The following is a 23,389-nucleotide window of genomic DNA, read 5'->3' as shown; positions in this document are numbered from 1 at the left end:
AACTGCAACATACAACTACAACTCTACATTTTCTAGAAGCAGAAGTGTTGTTATTTTGTGTAATTAATTTATAGAAGGCACACCGCCATCATACTCCGACGAAAGTGACTTGAACGCACCTACCGTCGTACACACGACTTCCCACCTCGTAAATACGAACTTCCCAAGGAGGACTTGAACGCACTATTACCACACTATAAATAACTAATACTTTAGTGAGAAACAACTGACCTAAGCGCAGAACGTTAACTTGTGCTCGCGAGAGAGAGTCATTCTCCACTATGATTGGTCGAGAAGACTTAAAGGGATAGTTCACCCAAAAATAAAAATATGAATGTTTATCTGCTTACCCCCAGGGCATCCAAGATGTAGGTGACTTCGTTTCTTCAGTAGAACACAAATGATGATTTTTAACTCCAACCGGTGCCGCCTGTCAGCCGTATAATGCATGTCAATGGTAACAAGCTATGAGAGTAAATAAAACATGCATAGACAAATCCAAATTAAACCCTGCGGCTCGTGACGACACATTGATGTCCTAAGACACGAAACGATCGGTTTGTGCGAGAAACCGAACAGTATATTTATATCATTTTTTACCTCTAATACACCACTATGTCCAACTGCCTTGAGCGTATGCACGGCATCCGGTGCGTGAGGTGTGTACGCTCTGGCGTAGTTTATGCAACCGCCAGAAGGGATCTTTTGCACATATGCATCACTCATTGTTTACACAGTGCACAAACATTGTAGGTACGACGGCTAATCAAAATGGTTCTTACTTGCGCTTATCCAGATTGTTCAAACCAACTTAAAACTAAAAGATTACGTTCTCTCGCACAAACTCATTCGGGAATGGTGCCTTTCCACGTATTCCCAACTTCTGAGCCTGCTCGCCTGAAGTTATGGTTGATCGCTCTTTGGCTGGATATCAACACACCCATTGACGTACTAAAGTTGTTAAGGGTCTGCAACGATCATTTTGTCCCCTCATGAATTTACATACCAAGGAGAGGATCACGTACAACTTAAACCATCAGCTGTGCCTATGGTTTTCCCACATCCAACTGAGGTATGTGAACAAGATTATTTGTATGTGTCCTTTTTATTTGTAAAGCTGCCCTCACGAAGTGTTACAAAATAAAATGAAGTTTTGATGTAATAAAACCATGTTTTTTAGTGGTTTACTTCCATTTGTCTAACAACTGTTGTACTAGAGGCACCATGTTTAAACTACGCCAGAGCGCATACACACCTCACGCACACTTGGGTAAAGTTGGTTTTATATTCGCACATTCGGACATCCGTATTCAATAGCCTTGTTAATCACACTACAGTGGACATTCACAAGTAAATATGCCATTAAAACAATACTTGCTTATTTTGATCGACTGTGAAAAATGTTGTAAGTTGACAATCGTTGGTTGTCAATATCATGTCGGTGCTTAAAATTCGCAAACATTAATTTATTGCACATTTATTGGAAAGTCTGAATTTATCAGAAGTCCGAATGTGCGAATATAAAACCAACTTTACCCAAGTCTCACGCACCGGATGCCGTGTGCGTGCTCAAGGCAGTGACATAGTGGTGTATTATGGTGCGTTCACACCGGACGCGAATGAAGCGGTAAGCACGAGTGATTTACATGTTAAGTCAATGCAAAGACGCGAATTGACATCCTGCGGCGCGAATGACGCGATTCACGCGAATGACGCAGCGCGAATTGAGCGATTCGCGCAAGTTGAAAAATCTGAACTTTGGCGAATTTCCGCGCCACGTTAACCAATCAGGAGCTTGCTCTAGTAGTGACGTGACATAGCGAGCTGAGGCAGAAATTCGAAACAACAATGGAGGACAAAATCATTGTCGCTATACATCTTCATACATTCATAGAAACAGAAATAAAAAGGATCGTGTTTGAAAGAAAGTGAGTGAGGAGGTCGGACAATATGATAAGTTGTAAAAAACGGTCTTTACTCAATTTTAGATAGATACATATTAAGACTACAAGCCAACTAAAGACGACCAATTGAGCTTATTCGCTGTAATTGACAATTATTTCCCCACTGACAAGTAGTGTTTATTCAGAGGAAGTGTGCAGAAAGCAGTGGGAGAGTCTGGGACACATAAAGGAGCGGGAGAGCCCCTTCATGACGCGAATTCGCGTTGTTGTGAAGGGATTTTCACGCGCGATGAAGCATAAACAAAATTTCAAGCGTCCAACTACGCGCGAATAGCGCGATTTATTCGCGCAAGTCGCGTCTGGTGTGAACGCAGCATTAGAGGTAAAAAATTATATCAATTCTGTTCGGTTTCTAGCACAAACCGATTTTTGGTCTTAGGACATGTGTGTCGTCAACCGCAGGGTTTTATTCGGATTTGTCTGTGCATTTTTTTTTTTACTCTCATAGATTATGTTACCATTGCCATGGATTATACGACTGACACTGCAACGGTTGGAGTTAAAAATCATCATTTGTGTTCTGTGTTGTGTTCATCATTTTTGGGTGAACTATCCCTTTAAGGTGAGATTAGATTGAAGACATGCTTAAAAACGTAACATTCATGTTCTACTTAAAATCATGTAGCGGATCCACAGCTAGATCAATGAGTCCTATGATTACAATGACCATCATTTGAAGTGTCAAAAAATTCTGAAATTATTGTACATTATGGGATTTTTTAAATTATTGATCGCACATCGTACAGAGGTCAAAATTATCGTACAAATATGATAATTATCGTACATCTGGCAACACTGCCGACAACCTCTGTAGTCCCATTTAGCCACTTAGCAATCACCTTTTGTCAAATAAAATGTGAAAATATCTTGAGCTTGTTTTCACCAAAGACCTTATTGTAACCAAAAACCCATTAAAAAAACTCACTGACTTCAGCACGACCGATGGATCTGGATATGCTAAAATGCTAACTTGTTTCCAGGTTTTGGCCTACAAAATCATGTAATCTCTGCACCCCTCTGACTCTATGGGCCTCGCACCTCTTTTAATTTGACAACGCCTCAAAAACACAGTTCACTGCACATGCGTAAGATGCTACATTAGCAGTGAGGTCAAATATGTCCATTTTAATGCGTATTTACATAGAAATGTTGTGAGGTAGACCATAATAACCTTCTGTATGAATGTTTTAGTCCAACAAATGTCTGTCGGTATATATGTTGTAGTCAAACCCACATTCAGCAACTAGTTTCAGGGAGTATTTTGTGGTCAAATGCTAGACTTCTTTGTGTCTTCATGGCAATATACTCACAGGAGAGTCTGCAGTATGACATGTCCTGTAATCCAAGCTGTTTATGGCGTGGCTCTAATGACATGTTCTGAAAGATCCACAAATCATTAAGGTCTGAGTATGGATGAATAATGACTAAATTCTTCCTCTTGTGTGGCAAGGTTTGTTACTGCCCCCAATTTTTTGCAACTGTTATAGGCTCCATGATTTAAAACCTTATTTTTGGCTATAAAAAATAATTAATTATAAGATCCTGGCTACAAGAGATACTGTATCTCTGTGTGCTGTATATCTTTGGTCTATAGAGACAGTTTTGAAGAGACAAATTATCTGTACTTCCTCTCCAGGACAGGTGGGAAGACTGAATTTTCCCCCTATCAGTCTGCCCATGAGCTTTGAGACCTGATGGAAATACATAAACATTAGCTAAACTAGGATTCTGTGGTCTTTGTATGCCTGCAGTTTCATTTATGAACCACATATTAACTATCCCATATGTAAAGTATTTATTTTATTCAAGGGGGAATCACACATTTTTATTTTTTAGATGTACTAGCTAATAATAAATCTACATCAATATTTCTCCAATTTCTGGCTGAACATCTGGATTCTATTTGGAGTTCAGTTCGTCACTTTGTCTTTGCATGTTGAAACTTCAGTAGATGGCCAGACTGCAGCTATAGTTCTATGCTTTATGAACATTCTTGAAGGTCAAATTGACCTTTTGCAACTGTATGTAATGTAAAAATCAGGGATGTCAAGTGATTCAATTTTTTTAATCTAATTAATTACATGATGTGCTGATTAATTAATCTAATTAATTGCAAATTAATCACACATCAAACAAGGAGGCAGGACAAGAGGAGCACATGGCAAACAAAGACAAAGCCATTTGTTCAGACACAAGACAAACAAAGAAATATTAAACAACATTATAACATTATAAACTAACTCAACTAAGCCTGGTGAAAATATATATTGTAACTTACAATATGTAAAGATTTACAATTGAAAAACAGTTCACATTTCCAATGTAGTTCAAATAATGCTTGTTTTGTTTTAGGTCTAAAATATATGTAAACTTTTATTATCACCACAGAATATGTATACATATAATTAAGAAATAGATGATGTTTAAGGCTCATTATTGGAAATACATTTTAATCAGGCACTTTTTCAAAAACATAAAAACAAACAAACAAACAAATGTTTCAAATGTTTAAGGTGGAAACTGAACAAAAATCAGTGTTTTCTGGTCATCATTTACAATAAAAACACCACCACCTACCATCAATGCCCTTTGGATTATATTGGGTACAAAGGTAAGACAAACGGATGGCCATATTTTTTGGACCACAGTGCTATTCAAAATGTAAACAGATTTTATTCACCTATAACACTATGAACAGTGATTCAAACATTGAGAAACTTTTTAAATGAACACAGAACAACTGAACATTATTTATTTTCCTTCGAGGCAGCATGAATATAACATGTTCACAGTTACGAGTGAGGAATTGTTGTGTACAAAAGTGAAGTATCTGCCATAAATATAGGATTCTTTAACAAGTAGATATCCTGATAAATCAGGCTAACCTCAACAAATGAATCTGAACAAAGCATAATTTTAACAATCACTTATAAACACAATGTTTTACTTCAATAGGCACTGTCGTTTTTCAGAATTACAAGTTAAACCTTTCAATAGGCATCATGGGAAAAAAAGCATGTTGACATTTTTTTTTTAACACAGAAATGAAGTATGGTCATATGGCAACATTTACAATCATCTTTAAAGTATTAGAAAATAATTTACAAAAATGTTTCACAATCACTTGAGCAAATTAAACGGATACTAATGATTCCTGCTAGGAGAATGTACAATGCTGCCATTATTTAGTTTGAAATATATTTACTTTATCTTCTAACTTTAATGCAAACTGTACATTGTAGGAACAAATAAGTCACTAAAATCAAATCACCAGTGCTTTTTAACAAATATGGGTGTCATAACATTATTGAGCCATGTAATTTACATACATAAAAACAAAGCAATCCAGCATTTTGTGGTATAATAAACTTACCAATTGTTTACCCACAGTAATGTTTGAAAGATGCTACAAAAATGTACCTATACAGTACCTTGACTAGGGAGTAGTGGAGCTGTGAGAGAATCTTTCTTTTGGTCAAATGATGTACGTTATTAGATAGCTTGATGTATTTATTCAAACATAACATCTAGCAAAACATCCAAATTGCTATTTAAGAGCCTATTTATTATAATAACAACACGATAACCTTTTCACTGGCCTTGAGAATATTTGTTAAAATCTGTTTCTAAAAAAAAATCACAAACATGAGAACAAAAAAAAAGACACTACGTTTTTTCCAGTTAAGTTGTGGTGTTTGTAAGTGTCAGCTCTTCTGAGGTGCTGATAAGAGCTGCCATAACAATTTTTAACATTTCTGTTATTGTTATTTCTTGAAATTCCTGGCACAGATATCTTTTGTTCTTGTGCTACAGTTGTTATGCTTCAACACTTAAAAACAATGAAGAAAAAAAAAAAGCCTTTAATGTGCTAATTAAGTTTAGATTTTGGGGGAAATCTTTTTTATATTTAGTTTCATAGCTACAATTGTGTTCCCATTAGTAAAGCTAAGGGAGGGGAAGCAGCATGTAGAAATCAATATGATCACTGTGTCTGCAGCATAACCTTCAAAGACTGTACATTGGCATTTTGCAGATACTTTTTTATATAAATACTGACAGCAAAACATGTTCCCCAAACATTTAAGAGCTTAATACTGAACATACTTACTTAGAACACTTTAGAATGGCAACTGTTAATAAACTAGAACAAGCTCTGATAACAAACTGTTACAGCCACAAATATACAAATATAAATGTATGTCAAAAAAATCACAGGTTATAGCAACCGTTTGACATATGTCATTCTTTTTAAACAAAAAAACATCAGTACAAAAATATATAATACAAAAGTGTTTTCTCTTACAAAACATTGACATCAAACATTACAGTCCTTTAAAATGTGCAAATGCTGGGCTAATAAAAATGTCAGTTGATCTTCAGGATCATTAGAACAGCATTATACAATAGTCATTTTTACTTCTTTTACAACTCAAGTCAGTAAGTCTAAAGAAGGGTGACAAAAGCACCGAAACCTCTGGCCAGCCAGTGGGGCAACATTACATACAACATGATGTTGAGGACTATGCCAGAGGAGAGGCATTTTTAGAGTACCTGAGTCAGGTGTGATTCTTAGACTGCATTAAATCCTCAGTTCTGTCTCCTCATGTTCTAAGGAGTGCTCAGTTGTATTGATAACGGAGGACGAGTGACCTCCAAAAGGAGCGATGGCTGGGGAATGGGCTGAAAGAGGTGAAAGCGATGGAGAAAAACTTGGAGACATGGCAATTGAGGAAACAGAGCCATCATGGTCAATAGGAGATCGCCGCAATGAGGATAGGTGGGGAAATGTTCGGCCTACAGCAGGTTTTGGCAAAACAGTTTTGGCCCCTGGATGAGCTACAGAGGTAATTAGGGGAGGAGGGTCAATTCTGGGCTTGGGATCAGTCTTTGCTTTGGGATGAAATGGCCGCCGAGGGTTAGGTGGTGCGTTCTCATCTTTTAATCTGGCAATTTCTGTGAAGACATTAGCCAGAGGCTGAAACTGAGGGCACCAGTCGAGGAGGTAGTCCCAGTTGTAGCTGCCTCTCAGTTCCTCGTCACTAGCCACAATTGCTGTAAGAGAACCATCAACAGCAGGCTTACCATCCTCCGGGAAAGCATAATCTTTTGGATGCGAGATGTTAAGCCCCCTTCCAACCCCAAGATATCCACCTCCTTCATCCCGATAAGTTGGCAACTGGCTTGATAATATTGTCCCACTTAAACTTCCCAGTTTCTTCCCTTTAAACCATTGGTTTGCATCCATCCCCGGCTCACAGGAAATGTCAGACAGCTGATCTGCATCTTGCTGGATACCAGAGTCAGGCCCACGAGCAGATATGTGCTCCTGCATAGAGGAGGAGATGCTAGAAACTCGTGGATATTCATTAATCATCCGAATCTCATCATCTTCAGCTGCTTCTGCTTCGGCGGAACCACGTCCACTGGAGTGGGATGGGTCAAGAGACCCACCTCGTGTGTAGGTACCTCCTCCGGTCCCAGTCTGGTCTGTTGCATACCCAGGAAGGGTCTGATGATATAGCTTTTCACCCCCTGGAACTTTCGAATCTTCAAGACTCTCAAGAACAGTACCGCTGGTGACTATTCTGGTACAAGCCTCTTGTTCTTTGTACCTTTGGGATCTCAACAGGAATATCACCACAACAACTATGATCAGGAACACAATGGCTGCCAAAGAAGCTGTTATAGCACTGGCAAGTACCACATTCATGTCTGTGTTCAAGCCGAAGGATGTATGGGTGACATCAATTGTGATCTGGGCAGAAGCTTTTCGGGAAGTCTCCAAAGGACTGTGGGCAATAACATCCAACGTCATCTGACGTGCCTCTCTTTTAGACCGGCTCATATGATGATGATAGGCATCCATCTTGAGGGATATCACTCCAGTAGATGTGTTGACCTCAAAGTAAGGTGAACTGTTTGCGAGTGAATAGAGGACAATGCCGTCCACCCCTCCATCCTCATCATTAGCATTTACTTGGCCGATGCTTTGCCCTTTCTTGGCACCCTCAGGAATACGAAAGGTGAAATCTGAGTTAGTGAAAACGGGGTCATACTCATCTTCACCAGTCACAAACACTTGCACTGTGACTGTAGCAGAGTAGTTGCCTGCATCCATTGCCATGGCAATAAAATTAAAAGAATTTATCTTCTCAAAGTCGAATGTAAAGCGGGTTCGCACTTCACCGGAGGTTTGGTTCACTAGAAAGGAATCTTTACCATTGCCGGAATTATACATTAGGAAATATCTCAGTTCTCCATATGCTCCTTTGTCATGATCAATGGCATGTAATATGGTTACTAGAGCATTCTGGGGCTGGTTTTCACGAATGCTTGCTGTAAGTGATTTAAGAGGAAAGTAAGGCCGGTTATTATTGATGTCCTTTACCTCGACAGTTACTGGAGCAAGAGCAAAGTGGCCCTGACCATCCGAGGCCTGAATAATGAACATGTAAGAGGACTGTTCCTCACTATCAAGAGACCTCCGCAGACGAAGGGACCCAGTCCACTGATCAATAGAAAAGAGCTCAGATTCATCTCCAGAACTGATTGAGTACTGAACCTCTCCATTAGGGGTTGAGTCAGGGTCCACAGCAAAAAGTTGAAGTATTTCTGTTCCTGTTTCTGCCCTTTCATTGACAACAACTTTGTATTCCGCCCTACTGAAGGATGGTGGGTTATCGTTGGTGTCCATTACCGTGATTAAAACTGGAACACTTGAGCTTCGTTGTGGTATGCCACGATCTGAGACCACAATAGTAAGATTGTAGGCATTCACAATCTCAAAGTCAAGCTTATCAACTAATATAAGCATTCCAACTGTCTGAAATCCATGGCCCTCAAGGAAGCGAACACTGCTCTCAATTTGGAAGGCATTACCAATGTTCCCACTGGCGATGGCAAAATCAAAGCCACAGTTGTCCCTAGACAAGTCCCCATCCACCGCTTCCAGGGTTAGAATTGTCGAACCAGGAACTTCGTCTTCAGATACAGACGCTCTATACTCAGTCTGGTGGAATACAGGGGCATTGTCATTGACATCAGACACATGCACCTGAACTGTGGTAAAGGCGGTCAACTGTGGTGTCCCACTATCACTGGCTTCAATCACCACCAAAATGGAAGGGCGCTGTGAGTCAAACTCAACCTTCTGCTTGATGAACAGAGTACCTATGTAAAGAAATTGCAGAATAAGATTCAAGGTAAGATCAGGGTGTTTATTATATGCTTCAAAACAATGGTTCTTAACTGGTGGGTGACAGCCCAATAATAATAACAGGAGTCCTGGACTTAACTCTAGAGCAGGGGTGTCAAACTCAGTTCCTGGAGGGACACTGTCCAGCAGAGTTGAGTTCTAACCCTAATTAAACACACCTGAATCAGGTGTGTTAGATGAGGGTGACATGCAAAATGTGCAGTGGTGGGGGGTCCCCGGGACAGGTTTGAGAACCACTGCTCTAGAGCAGGGGTGCCCAACCCTGTTCCTGGAGATCTACCTTGCCTGCAGAGCTCAGCTCCAGCCCTGCTCAACACACCTGTCTGTAATTATCAAGTGCTCCTGAAGATCTTAATTAGCTGATTCAGGTGTGTTTTATAAGGGTTGGAGCTAAACTTTGCAGGTAAGTAGATCTCCAGGAACAGGGTTGGGCACCTCTGCTCTAGAGTCTTTACGCAAAAATGGATCTGTCCTTAGTAATATGTGTAAATGCAACACAATATTTGGTTGTAGTGTTTGCTGAATGCATTGGGCTATTAAATCACACTACCTCTGTTGTTAATAATTTACTACATTTCCAGTGATTTTCCAGATTTTTTCTATTCAGCCAATAATTGTGCATATTTTGGGACCTCTGCAGTTCTAACTTTTGTTTGATTAATAAAATTGATATGGTATTGGATTGCAATTCTATTAGATTGTAATTCTACAAAACATCTGACAATGATTTGGATGAAGAACAATAAACACAAAAGGATGACAACAGTAACAAATGGACAAATTACCATTGCTTGGGTCAATGTAGAACATGTCCTTTGTTGACACAACCCTGTATGTTATCCTTCCGTTCTCTCCAGAGTCCTTATCTGTAGCAGTTACTGTGATAACTGAGCTTCCTGCTGGCGAGTGTTCTGCTAGAGTCACCTGCCAAAGACATAAATCGGCCTTAATACTGACTGCTTTGAGCAGAGCACAGCATCAATTTATTTTTCTTTTAACTTAAAGAAATATTTTTTTAAATGTGGTGCTCACAGGGAATATTTTCTGAATACCAATATTTGTCTCATTGACATTTAAATAAACTGCAAGTGTTTTTTTAAGAATTTTAACCAGTGGAACTGATTTATTAAACAGAGTAGGGTATCAAATCTTATGTAATCTGTTATTACAAAGCGCTCTGGAGTACCTAATTCTAATTGGTCAAATAACTGTTTATATTACTCAATTATCTTATGTTAGGTTTAATTTCAAAGTAAACTACAGAAATTTACTTTTTCTATCAATGTTCATCCTAAACATGTAATCTCTTCTAACGTACCTCGTAAAGGTCCTGAGAGAAAACTGGAGCATTATCATTCACATCCTCCACAAGCACGGTCAGATTTGCATAACTCTGTTGCTTGGTGTCTGAGGAGCTGACAGTCAGCGTGTACCATGTTCTCTCTTCAAAGTCCAGAGGGCCGGTCAAGGACACCCCCCCTCCAAAGCGGTGTATTCCAAACTTCCCTTGAGTGTCAGAGTCCAGAAGAAGGGAATAGGAGAGAGCAGGCCCAGAGTCCACATCATTCCCTGTGACCTGAGTGATCACAGTTCCAATCAAAGTATCTAGATAAAGAAATAGACAATCTTGATAATCCTGTATAAAATTAAATTAACTTTCCATTTCCATTTGTGGTTGCACCTTTCAAAAGTATTAAGTTTTGCTGGACAACGCCCATCATTATTGGACACATTGTACAACATCAGTGACAGGAAATAACTATTAAGGACTTTGGCGAGAAAAACGCCTGGTAATTGAGTCAATCTTTCAGCACGGTGTGCCTCAGTGTTTGTCTGCCAGAAAAAATAGGAAATTCAGTTCATTGATTACAGCAATGATACTGAGTTCAAACAGCAGTCAACTTACTCTCAGGGATCCGGACTTCATGTGGAACAGGGATGGTGGGACTGTTGTCATTCAGGTCTACAATGATCACCGTGAGAGTGGCAGAACCTGCTAAACGAGGACTGCCTCTGTCCGTTGCCATAATAACCAGGCTGGAGACACAACAACGAAATTAGAGTCAGAGTCTGGACATTCTCACAGACCATTTTCATGTTGATGAGAAAGAAATATAAGATGTTTTAAAGGGTTAGTTCGCCCATAAAATGAAATTTCTGTCATTAATCATGTCGTTCCAAACCGTAAGACCTTCGTTCATCTTTGGAACACAAATTAAGATATTTTTGATGAAATCCAAGAGCTTTCTGACCTCCTATAGACAGTAACGTCATAACCAATTTCAAGGCCCAGAAAGGTAGTAAAGAAGTCGTTAAAATAATCCATGTGACTACAGTGGTTCAACCTTAATCTTTTGAAGCAACAAGAATGCTTTTTAAATGTGCAAAAACAAAACAAAAATAATAACATGAATAATGACTTGATTCAACAATTTCTTCTCTTCCCTGTCAGTCTCCAATGCTGTTTATGTTGTAAACGCAGTGCAGCGCTTCCAGGTTCTAGGTCAGAACGCTGGCTCATTATTGGCCGGCTCCTGCATCAGCATCGCACGGATGCGTTGTACTGCTCACGTGTACAGCTTCGGCCAATACTGAGTCAGATCCCAGACATAGTACCCAGAAGCGCTGCACTGTCTATACAACGTTAACAGCGTAGGAGTCTGACAGGGAAAGTTGTTGAACCACTGAAGTCACATGGACTATTTTAACGATGTCTTTACTACCTTTCTGGGTTTTGAAATTAGTTATGACGTTGCTGTCTATAGGGAGGTCAGAAAGCTCTCAGATTTCATCAAAAATATCTTAATTTGTCTCATGGGTTTGGAATGGCATGAGTACTTGATGACAGAAATTTCATTTTTGGGTGAACTAATCCTTTAAGATTTTTAAATGCAAATTCTAAAAAAAATTGTTAAAACAAAGATAAAAAAATTATATGATTAAATATCAAGGTGTTAAGCATTTTTTCCTAGCTATTCAAAATATTTAAGATTTTTTTAATGTAAAAAATAAGTGATTTTAAGACATTACAAACAACATAAATATAATAGTGGAAGGAATAACTTAGTACTTGGTCTGTGTCCAGATCTCTCTGTCCATGATGGCAGCGGTGGATATACTGCCAGTGACAGGGTCGATCTTGAAGAGTCCGCTCATGGATGATGACCTTATGGAGTAGGTTACCTGCCCATTCTGACCCTGGTCCAGGTCATTCGCCAACACCTGAGGAAATTACCAGTGAAATTGGCAATGAAAATACAGGCAGATTTGCAACAGCTGCTTGAGCGTAACTTGAACCTCTAAGCAATGTTGGGTTTGGAACTGAAATTATTAAAAAAAAAAAAAAAAAGTTGAAAAAGGCAATTGGTTGTGGCTATGTGGGACAGCTGAGCCTATATTCTCACCATGGACAATGAAAACATTGTGGAAACGCAAAGGAAACTCTTCTGGTTTGCACTGAAAATATGCTGTATTTAGGCCAAGGGATGTTGTACTCCACAACTTTACACTTTTATGAATACTCAACCATTGAGAAAACAAACGGGAGATTACTGCACCTGAATGATAGGATGATCATAACCCTGGGCCTCACGAACATAAGCAACGTAATTGTGAAGTTGAAAGCGTGGTAAGTTGTCATTGACGTCCTGTAGGAGAAGGTTGACTGCCATGAAGGAGCTGGAGGATGCGGTTTCAGCCTTGACCACCAGGCGGAGGCGTGGGGTCTCCTCAAAGTCCAAACCTGTAGAACTTTCTACCCAAATCTCACCTAAAATAATGAATTTATAATGACTAATTGTGAAACATCTTTCCCAATACAAAGACTACCATCACAACAAACTGATTCAACGATTTACTATCATACCTGTGTGGGGGCTGATGCTAAAGGACTGTTGCTTGTTGCCACTGAAAATGCTATAGTTGATGCCACTGCTAGATCCATCAGGATAGTGAGCCTGTATCTGAACAACTGCTGTACCTATGAAAAAGACAAGACCTTTGATGATTAAAGGAAAATTTCCATGAGAGAGATGCACAATATCAATACCATAAGGGGTATCATCCAATGTTGCAGTTGTTTATTTATCATATGAGACAACATTGGATATTTAGCCATGCATCTCATTTCCTGTTTTTACATTACACTGGCATTACAACTTGCGTGCAAGATATACATTTTATCAGCTCATGCATTCACTGGGAATCAAACCCATGACCTTGGCATTGCTAGCGTCATGCTCTACAGTTTGAGCTACAGGAATATCAGCTGGATATCACTGATGTACAGCAATTAGACATTTCTGCAATGTATTCAAGGCCATCATTGTACCTTTAGCGGCATTCTCCTGCAGGCTCACATCCCTAGTGTTGCGCGAGAAGCGGATTCCCTGGTAACTCTGCTCTCGGATGTACACAACCACCACTCCCAGAGAGGACTGCGATGGGTTACCCTGATCCATGGCCTCCACAATGAGGGTCCGCTGACTCTGGGTCAGCGCATGGAGCTTCTCAGTTGCCTGGATGTCCCCCGTCAAGGAGTTTATGGTGAAGCCTTTGACAGGATTCGCAAATCGATAAAATACAGATCCATTTGCACCAAAGTCCTTATCTTCAGCTCTCATGGTGGCCAGCACTTTGCGGTTGGAGAGACTACTGCTGGAGACATTGATGATGAGCGGGTCTGTGATGAAGAAGGGGGCGTTGTCGTTTACATCTAAGATGTGGACAGTCACATCAGCGGAAGTGTTACGGGGATTGGCTGCTGAGGAGTCCATGGCGTAGACTTGGAAGCTGTAGGAGGCCACTTTTTCTCTGTCTAGAGCTGCCGCTGTAATAATGCGACCTGTGTGTTGGTCCACAATGAACATACCTCTGGATTCGCGGCTCAGGAAGTAGACCACCTGGCTGTTGGACCCTTCGTCCTTGTCAGAGGCTGAAACCTCCAGTACAAGAGACCCTTCTAAAGCATCCTCTGATACCTCCACAGAGTAGCTGCTGCTGGGAAACACTGGGCTGTTGTCATTCAGGTCCAACACATTGATGTCCAAAGTAACACTGCTGGTGAGGGGCGGTACACCCTGATCTTGTGCCTTCACAGTGAGGGTGTACTTTGCTTTGGACTCTCGATCCAAAGGCCTAGAAGTAGATAGCACACCTGATTTCCTGTCCAGGTGGAAATCACCAAAATGGTCTCCCTCTGAGAAAAGAAAGATATCAAAATAATGTTGTCATCTGGACTGTTCGGTTTCATCAACACTGAACTCTGAAGTGTGCAATGTATATTACATAATCTCTTATTAAATTTCATAACTATATCATGTAATGTAATACAGGAATGGATAAATAAATAAATGTATATTCCTATGCTACAACAGACAGATGTAACAACCATAATAACACCTTATTTTTGTCAACAAACTCTTTTACGATGTAAGGGTTTGCATAAAAAAGAGAAAAAAAAAAAGAAATATAATAAATGGTAATCATTTAACTGTCCTCACAGGACCCTTGGTAATTAAACAAATCAGTTTAATTATATTTTATTCATTTTTATTCCTAACTATGACATTTGGGTTTATATCTCTTGATAGATAGTTCAAAATGTTTGACTACCTTTTGTGGAATAAAGTGGAATAATGAATCTTTTTCTGCAAAATAATAACAAAGTGACTAAAAGTACACTACTGTTCAAAAACTTTGAGTTAACTTTGAAATAAACTGCTATTTCAAATAACAAACATTTCATAAAAAATAAATCACAGTTTCCACAAAAATATTACATTAACATTAATAATAATAAATATGTTACTCGAGCACTACATCAGAACATTATATTGATTTCTGAAGACTGGAGTAATGGCTGTCATCACAGGAATAAACTACATTTTAAAATATATTAAAATAGAAAATGATTATTTTAAATGTTAGTAATATTTGCTGTTTTTCACTGTATTTCTGATCAAATAAATGCAGCCTGGATCACTCCCTTCAATTTAAGCAACACTAACCTAGTCAATGTTGTTGTCTAGAAAGAGCTCTAATGAGGTTGTACCAAATATTGCTACAATGGGGGAAGGATTAATGAGGTATTTGTAGAACTGAAAATGACTTTGGGCATTATGAAATGTGTTACAATTAATTGTTACAAACAAAATATAATAATATATAATAATATTTAACATATATTATACAACAACATTAATATTGCTCATGGCATTATTACCAGTGATTTTGTAGTGCACCACCCCACTGTCCCCGGAGTCTTGATCTGTGGCTCTAATTGTGAAGAGCGCCACAGGCTCCTGGTTCTCAGGCACCTCCAGACTGTAGTACACTCTCCCAAAAACTGGCCTATTGTCATTCACATCCAGCACTGTGACGCGCACTATGGTCTTGGCGAAATTGGGAGGAGAACCACCATCTCTTGCATAAACTGTTTATGAGAAAGAGGTTATAAATTGGCTAAACAAACACTTGCCCAACCGTGACATGACATTGACAGAAACAAAAAAACAAACAAAAAAACAACTGCAATTTTTGCTATTAAAAGCATATCCGAGAATAAGTTCCTTGTTGTACCTGTCACAGCATAAACCCCTTGGGCCTCCCTGTCCAAAGCTTTAGAGGTGGTTATGACTCCTGTCACCGGATGAATACTGAAATCATCTCCTACAATGCTTCCATATGTCACGATTCCATTGGTCCCTATAGAAAAACATGAGAAGACATGAGATGAATCTGCACAGTTTCTCCGAATGCAAGTCCAAATGATCACGTCTGAGGAAAAAAAGCCATCATTCTTAAGAGGCTGTGTTCACTTTGTACAATAAACGTTTCTCACGGAATGAATAAACACGGCAGTGCACCCTGTTTTTATTTGTTTGTAGTTAATACCGCTGTTTAAGCAGTTGGTCTCAATCGCCCTCCCCCGGTCTATGGATGGCAGATCGCGTGCAAAAGGCGAGCAATCTGGCAGAGTGTCACCTGTTTACCTCGCTAATTGTTCATGGAGAGAAAGTTTATGATCCTTCTGTTTTATTTGCCCCTGAGTAAGTCCAAGAGAATGCAGCACTCCCCTTCCACCACCCCCCCGGGCTGGCACCAATTAAAACCACACACTTTTATTTGTGATGGGTTTGGCTGTGGTATCCAGTATTTTTAGGGAAATGTTAAGCGTAAACAAACATTCGTGTCACTTTTAAAGAGGATCGTGTAACCATCACTAATCTCACAAGGTGGAAATGAAGTTTTCTTACTCAATGCGTGCATTAAACAGACAGTACCATTACAAACATACGGACATTCAGTAATAAGGGATTTTCCTACTAGAACGGAGGCCAGCTAGTAAGTGCTGTGCGAGTAATCCTTACTCCCTTGGCCTCAAGAGGCGTACTAGCGACTGATGCTAGAGGCTGCTGCCTTTAGCGTCCTTGTTAGTGTGCCCGCCTCCCATGCCGGAAACGCCAGTTCGAATCCCGCTCGAAGCAGGGCGAGTAGAGCCGGAAGGGTTAGATTGGTGCCGTGACATGGATGGGAGTGAGGTTTAGGAGGGTGAGTGTAACCAACTAGTAAGAACTATACAAATAAACCTCACTCCCTTGGCCTCAAGATGCGCGCTAGAGGCAGCGGTCTTTAGTGTACTTGTTAGCACACCCGCCTCCCATACCGAAAACGCCGGTTCGAATCCCGCTCGGAGCAGGGCGAGTAGAACCAGAGGGGTTACACTGCCATAGGACTCATTCATGATAAAATTACCAACTTCATGTTTTTGCGAGTCTGTCTTGCCAAACCACATTAACAGACAGCACACGACACAGTGCAAGTCTTATAAATGTGGCGATCATGGCATGAGATGTGGCATCACGGCCAAAGATATTAGTCAATGTGTACACAGCAGTGTTGTTATTGTTAACTAAAACTAAAACTATTCAAAAAATATTTGTGTTACTTAAAATAAAGAAAATATAAGTTAAGCTAAAATAAAATAATTATTAAAATAACAGTTTAAATTTAAAAATAAATCTTATAAATGTTGCCTTGGCAGCTAACTGAAAAATAAATTAATAAATAAATGTTTAAGTTGAATTAAGTTAAGTTAAAACATAAAACTGAAATAAAAATAAAGCTATATATATATATATATATATATATATATATATATATATATATATATATATATATATATATATTCCACCACCCCCCGGGCTGGCACCTATATATATATATATATATATATATATAAAGAAAAAAAAAAAAAAAGCTTAAAAAACTAAACTAAAAAAATAGAATTAAATTTGAAAATATAAAAATAAGAGCTAACTCAAATATTAATAAACATTAGTAAACACTGTAATAGCATATAAATAATCCTAAAATGACACTGGTGTAAAATAAACAAAAAAATATACTATCATTATAATATATATAATGTATATATAAAGAAAAAAGAGAGAAGTATATTTTACCTTGGTCCATATCAGAAGCTGAAACCACCAGCACAGTGGTTCCTGCAGGCTGATTCTCTGCAACAAAAGCTTCATATTCATTTTCCTCAAAGTACGGTGTCTCATCGTTTACGTCAATCACCTGGATTGACAGTAACTGGGAGCTGCTGCGCTGTTGTAAACCATGGTCTTCTGCCACTATGGTCAAATTGTAGAGGTCTTGCTCTTCACGGTCAATTGGTCTAAGAATAGACAAAGACCCTAAAGAGGAAATAAGCAAAAGTGTTAAGCTACCATATGATGAATGTAATAAGCTTTGTGTCTGGTATTTCTTGTGAGTGATCGCCTGCTGAACTGCATTCAAACAATTACACAGTAATGAAGCCATGATGTAAATTGTTTAAAACAAAACCACTCGCACTTAAGCAAAGCCTCATTCACACGCTCGCACGAACGAATGATTTCCATCTTGTAGCACACTTTGATCTTGCATAAGCAACATCACAGCACGAAGAGTTGACGCCTTTCTGCCGTGTTAAAAATGAGTGAAAGTCATGCGACGTATTTAAATAATACATTTTTTTCCCATGCAGAGCCCTCCCTACCTGAAGACTCGCTGAGCCACTGTAACAGCTCAACTATCTGGCCACATTTTATGAGTTTTTTCCACAGCAAACACAAAGAGCGCACAAACAAGCACTCTAGACACGCAACGGCTCGGCCTGCCGTGCCCTGCTCAAATTTGGGGGTGCCAGCGCCCCTGTCGTTAGCCTACCACAAGCGAGCGGTGCTCCTATTGATCCAATCTCAATTTCATGCTTTTAAAGAACCAGACGCAGTGATTTAAAGCAGGCTGTAAAGGCATGATCGGAACTGGGACACTAGAGGGTGTTTTCGTTCTGTCTTGACTTATTTTTCCCTCTCTTCTATCTCCATAACACTGAGCTAACATGCCTCTGAGGCTTTAATCTGGTTAGAATTACCAGCTCGAATATTTTCAGACAATTTGACTCCTCAACAACCATGCTCCAACAACGTAAGGAGAAACCAAGAGGAAGAATGAAGATGTTTTGCTTTTCTATTCTCATGTTAATAGCTGAGAGGATTAATAATGAGCTTCCGAAGTACAGTAAGTGACAGAGTTTGCGCAGAAGGTTTCAGCTTTCAAGCTACAAACACGTCATAAAGAAGGTATTCTATCATAAATGACTTTTGAACTATATTCCAAGTCTTCTGAAGCCATATGATAGTTCTGAGGAAAAGAACAAAATTTCAGTTGTTATTCACTAATAATCTTTTTTCAGCTCTCAAATATCATTCACCTGTCTTGACTTAAGATTTGACTTCACTGATGCCTTTGTCATTGATTCTCATATCTGAAGATCTCAAAACTCTCCAAATTTGACAATGCACATTAAAATATATATATATAAAATCACACAAATGAGATTTGAGATCTACAACAGGAGAAAATAATGACTGGAAACCAACATATCACTTCAAAATATTTCAAAATACAATGCACTAGTAGTATGGACTAATTTTATGAGTTTTTTTGTTGTTGTTGTTTCTGCAATTTGACAGCTTCTGGTGACCATTTACTGTACTTTCACTGGATGGAAAAGTTCACTCACTTAAACTCACTTTAAGCTTATTTTGGCAGTTTAAAGTGTTAGTTCACCCAAAAATGAAAATTCTGTAATTAATTACTCACCCTCATGGTGTTCCACGCCCGTAAGACAACACAAATTAAGATATTTTTGATGAAATCTGAGAGGTATATGACTCCTCCATAGACAGCAATATAATCAACACTTTTAAGGTTCAGAAAGGTACTAAAGACATTGTTAAAACAGTCAACGTGACTGCAGTGGTTCAACCTTAATTTTAAAGGTGCCCTAGATTGTTTTTTTACAAGATGTAATATAAGTCCTAAGGTGTCCCCTGAATGTATCTGTGAAGTTTCAGCTCAAAATACCCCATAGATTTTTTTTAATTAATTTTTTTAACTGCCTATTTTGGGGCATCATTAACTATGCACTGATTTTTTCAGCACTGCCCCTTTAAGAGATGCGCTCCCTCTGCCCCATGAGCTCTCGACTATATATACATCGCATAAACAAAGTTCACACAGCTAATATAACCCTCAAATGGATCTTTACAAGATGCTTCGTCATGCATGCTGTATGCATGCTTCGAATTATGTGAGTAAAGTATTTATTTAGATGGTTACGTTTGATTCTGTGTGAGTTTGAGGCTATGCTCTGTGGCTAAAGCTAACATTACACACTGTTGGAGAGATTTATAAAGAATGAAGTTGTGTTTATGCATTATACAGACTGCACGTGTTTAAAAATGAAAATAGCAGCGACTCTCGTCTCCGTGAATTACAGTAAGAAATGATGGTAACTTTAACCACATTTAACAGTACATTAGCAACATGCTAATGAAACATTTAGAAAGACAATTTACAAATATCACTAAAAATATCATGATATCATGGATCTTGTCAGTTATTATTGCTCCATCTGCCATTTTTCGCTGTTGTTCTTGCTTGCTTACCTTGTCTGTGCACAGATCCAGACGTTAATACTGCCTTTCCTTGTCTAATGCGTCGAATGGGCTGGCATTATGCAAATATTGGGGTCATACATATTAATGATCCCGACTGTTACGTAACAGTCGGTGTTATGTTGAGATCCGAGTGTTTTCTGGAAGTCTTTTAAACAAATGAGATTTACATAAGAAGGAGGAAACAATGGGGTTTGAAACTCAATGTATGTCTTTTCCATGTACTGAACTCTTGTTATTCAACTATGCCGAGGTAAATTCAAATTCTGATTCTAGGGCACCTTTAAGAAGCGACGAGAATACTTTTTGTGAGCAAAAACAAAACAAAAATAGCAACTTTATTCAACAATATCTTCTCTTCTTATTCTCATACGTTGTTTACGTCCAGGTTCTACGTCAGAATGCCTTCACTGTGCTTACTTCGGCAACTACGTAAGGATAATGACAGGGAAGAAAAGAGATTGTTGAATAAAGTGCAGTCACGTCGACTGTTTTAACAATGTCTTTAGTACCTTTCTGGGTCTTGAAAGTGTCGGTTAAATTGCTGTCTATGGAGGAGCCAGATACCTCTCGGATTTCATCAAAAATATCTTTTTGTGTTCTGAAGATGAACTAAGGTCTTACAGTGTGGAACGACACAAGGGTGAGTAATTAATGACAATTTATTCGGGTGAACTAACCCTTTAACATTTCGTTATATTTCTCTACATTTTGATTCCACAATTATTTCTGTAGTCTATTATTGCAATGACCTGTGCAACAGGTTCAAACACTGTGAGCACAAGCTAAAGTACAGGCTTGATCTATTTCCATTTTTTAATAAATATTGAGTGTGGGGTCCACAGGCATATCAAGATCCACAACAAAGCACTATGGAACAGTGAAACATAATCTGAGCTATCTGTTAGTGGAAGAACATGCTGTAAATAGCTACCAGCTGAGTGGTGTGTACTGTCTTACACCCCTGCTTTATGTCATGATGCACTAATGCACAAACACACACACACACACAGAGATGAGAGAAACTGTTCAGAACTCACAGCATGAGATGTTGAGCTAGCGGTTTTTAGGATTAAGAGAACTAAAGGGCATTTAGAGGATTCTGACTTGGGAGGAAAGGAAAGATGCGAGTCAAGCAAAAATGCGGAATCAGAATGAAGGTGCATTTTGCATACAATGCAATTTTCCATGGAAGAAAGTCATAAGGGTCTGTAACGACATGAGGGTGAGGAAATGATGACAGAAAATTCATTTTGGGGCAAACTAATCCCTTAATGTGCTGTTCACACATCAATTTAATCACTGCTGCAACTGCTGCATGTCGTAATATTACTGGTAGGTTGAAGTTGCCATAGAATTTGAAAATCCCTCAAAATGCAATAATAACAAGGTTTCAAAAGATAAACAATATGCACAATTATACTTGCATTACAGCTGTGCTAACCATTATAATTTTACATACCCATCACAGAATCTTTATGGTGTTTAGCATTGTTTAATAAATATTATAAATATTTTGTATTGTTGAATATATGTAAATGTACACTACGTTCAAAATGTTGGGGTCTGTAAGATTTTTTTTTCTTTTGAAAAAAATAATACTTTTATTCAGCAAGGACTCATTAAATAGTAGAGACATTTATAATGTTATAACACATTATAAACACATTTATAATGTTATTTAAAATTAAATGCTGCAAAGAGTCCTGGAAAAATGTTTTCATAGAAATATTAAGCAGCACAACTGTTTTCAACAGTGATAGTAATAAGAAATGTTTCTTGAGCACCAAATCAGCATATTAGAATGATTGAATATGTTAATTTTTATATATATTTTAAAATAGAAAACAATTATTTAAAACTGTAATATTATATTTAGTTTTTACTGTATTTGTGATCAAATAAATGCAGCTTTGGTGAGCATTAGTAACTTCTTTAAAAAAAAAAGCACTTTTAAAAAAATCATTACCGACCCCAAACTTTAACTAAGGGGTATGAAAACGGAGCAAAAATATATAGTGAACATCACGCAATTTCATTAAAGACCGAGTTGCTGATTGGTTTACCTGTATCTGGGTTAAGGCTGAACTTTCCTCCGGTGTTGCCGCTCTGGATACGGTATGTCACTCGTCCATTCTCTCCCTGGTCTGCATCTACAGCCATGACATAGACCACAACAAAGCCCACAGGCTGGTCCTCCATCACACTCACCACAGATGGTGAGATGAACACAGGGTCATTATCATTCACATCAGTGACAAATATGCGGGCTGTGACTGTTCCACGGCGCCGCTGACTGACATCGGGGGCCGAATCAGTCGCCTGAACCACCAAGAGTAGCGAAGAGGTCCTCTCATGATCCAACATCATTCCCAGAGAGAGAACTCCTGTAGTTGGATCCAGGAACAGGAGATCTGGGACATTTGGCCACTGTTGAATGGATGGAATAGTGCACTTCACTGTTGGGTCCACTTCCGTCTTTATCAACAGCCTGGAAGGTGTAGATAGATGACCCAGGATCTGTGCTCTCAGGGACGACTATGATAATGGGGTCTTCGGGAAACTCGGGAGCATGATCGTTGCTGTCCTGGACATCAATTACCAATGATTACAAAGTGACTTTTAGGGAGGGGCATGGAGAAGTCATCCACCTCAACCTGAAGTGTGTATCGAGGAGCTTTTTCAAAGTCAAGCTCACGGGCCAGGTAAACGTCACCCGTCTGGCGGTCTACCACAAAGGTGCCGTCATTGTCTGTACCGCCCACCACGGTGTACGTGACCTGGCCTGCTTCAGGAAGGATCTGAGAATCAGGTGAACGCACAGACCCCAAGATGGAGCCAGGTTTAGCTCCCTCCACAGAACTCAGCATTAATGGATGGGAGTTGGTGGTGGCCGATCCTTTACTTGAGCTCAGAACCTATAAAGAAAGACATTTATGTATTAGATTAAGAAGATGAAATGATGAATGCATAGCATTTCTAAATGTCTGACATGTTCATTTGACAACAGGAATGGACATTCATGGACTTCAAAAATGTCTTTTATTGTTAAAATTTCCAAGGATCAGCATTCTCCCCTAAAAGTGATTGGGCAGACCAAACCGTAAGTCGTAAAGTCTTGAAACTTTGAGGGCTGGTACTGGTAGTACTCACACCATCTACAATGTCACCAAGGCTTGCCCTGATCGGCCTGA

The 23,389-nt window shown here is 39.0% G+C and overlaps 1 protein-coding gene across 1 annotated transcript in view; it reads right to left on the bottom strand.

The window, feature by feature from the left end:
• Positions 1 to 4,612: 4,612 nt before the first annotated feature.
• Positions 4,613 to 23,389, bottom strand: part of dchs1a (dachsous cadherin-related 1a) — a 127,234-nt gene continuing 108,457 nt past the window's right edge. Inside the window, 14 exon segments of the mRNA XM_048159848.1 lie at positions 4,613 to 9,134; positions 9,966 to 10,104; positions 10,499 to 10,785; positions 11,087 to 11,217; positions 12,251 to 12,402; positions 12,738 to 12,949; positions 13,046 to 13,159; positions 13,511 to 14,377; positions 15,404 to 15,613; positions 15,760 to 15,885; positions 17,646 to 17,885; positions 22,262 to 22,634; positions 22,636 to 22,803; positions 22,805 to 23,113. Of these exon segments, the coding sequence (XP_048015805.1) occupies positions 6,544 to 9,134; positions 9,966 to 10,104; positions 10,499 to 10,785; positions 11,087 to 11,217; positions 12,251 to 12,402; positions 12,738 to 12,949; positions 13,046 to 13,159; positions 13,511 to 14,377; positions 15,404 to 15,613; positions 15,760 to 15,885; positions 17,646 to 17,885; positions 22,262 to 22,634; positions 22,636 to 22,803; positions 22,805 to 23,113 (5,919 nt within the window). The 3' untranslated portion in view covers positions 4,613 to 6,543.

Source organism: Megalobrama amblycephala, linkage group LG16 (assembly GCF_018812025.1).
Source record: "Megalobrama amblycephala isolate DHTTF-2021 linkage group LG16, ASM1881202v1, whole genome shotgun sequence".
Classification (NCBI taxonomy): domain Eukaryota; kingdom Metazoa; phylum Chordata; class Actinopteri; order Cypriniformes; family Xenocyprididae; genus Megalobrama; species Megalobrama amblycephala.
This window is presented reverse-complemented; position numbering and strand designations above follow the sequence as displayed.